The sequence below is a fragment of the Myotis davidii genome, unplaced genomic scaffold, assembly GCF_000327345.1.
Source record: "Myotis davidii unplaced genomic scaffold, ASM32734v1 scaffold980, whole genome shotgun sequence".
Classification (NCBI taxonomy): domain Eukaryota; kingdom Metazoa; phylum Chordata; class Mammalia; order Chiroptera; family Vespertilionidae; genus Myotis; species Myotis davidii.
The window spans coordinates 539,221-539,728 of record NW_006292236.1 but is presented as its reverse complement, the minus strand read 5'-3'; the positions used below and the strand labels follow the sequence as shown (position 1 = coordinate 539,728).

Here is a 508-nt window from a genome sequence, read left to right as displayed (position 1 = left end):
CAGCACCAGCCGCAGCGTCTACTCCTCGTCCCCGGGCGGCGTGTACGCCACGCGCTCCTCGGCCACGCGCCTGCGGAGCAGTGCCCCCAGCATGCGGCTGCTGCAGGACTCCATAGACTTCTCGTTGGCCGACGCCATCAATACCGAGTTCAAGAATACCCGCACCAACGAGAAGGTGGAGCTGCAGGAGCTGAATGACCGCTTCGCCAACTACATCGACAAGGTGCGCTTCCTGGAGCAGCAGAACAAGATCCTGCTGGCCGAGCTCGAGCAGCTCAAGGGCCAGGGCAAGTCGCGCCTGGGCGACCTCTACGAGGAAGAGATGCGGGAGCTACGCCGGCAGGTGGACCAGGTCACCAACGACAAGGCCCGCGTCGAGGTGGAGCGCGACAACCTGGCCGAGGACCTCATGCGGCTCCGGGAGAAGTAAGGCTGCGCCCTCGCGGGGCCGAGGGAGGGAGGTGGGAACGCTCCTTCTACCCGCAGGGGCTGCCACACCCTGGGGGAT

The 508-nt window shown here is 66.1% G+C and overlaps 1 protein-coding gene across 1 annotated transcript in view; it reads left to right on the top strand.

Annotated features, from left to right (window-relative positions):
• Positions 1-508, top strand: part of VIM (vimentin) — an 8,768-nt gene that overhangs the window by 1,260 nt on the left and 7,000 nt on the right. Inside the window, exon 2 of the mRNA XM_015565285.1 lies at positions 4-426. Coding sequence (XP_015420771.1) covers positions 4-426 — 423 coding nt within the window. The remainder of the gene's footprint in view (positions 1-3; positions 427-508) is intronic.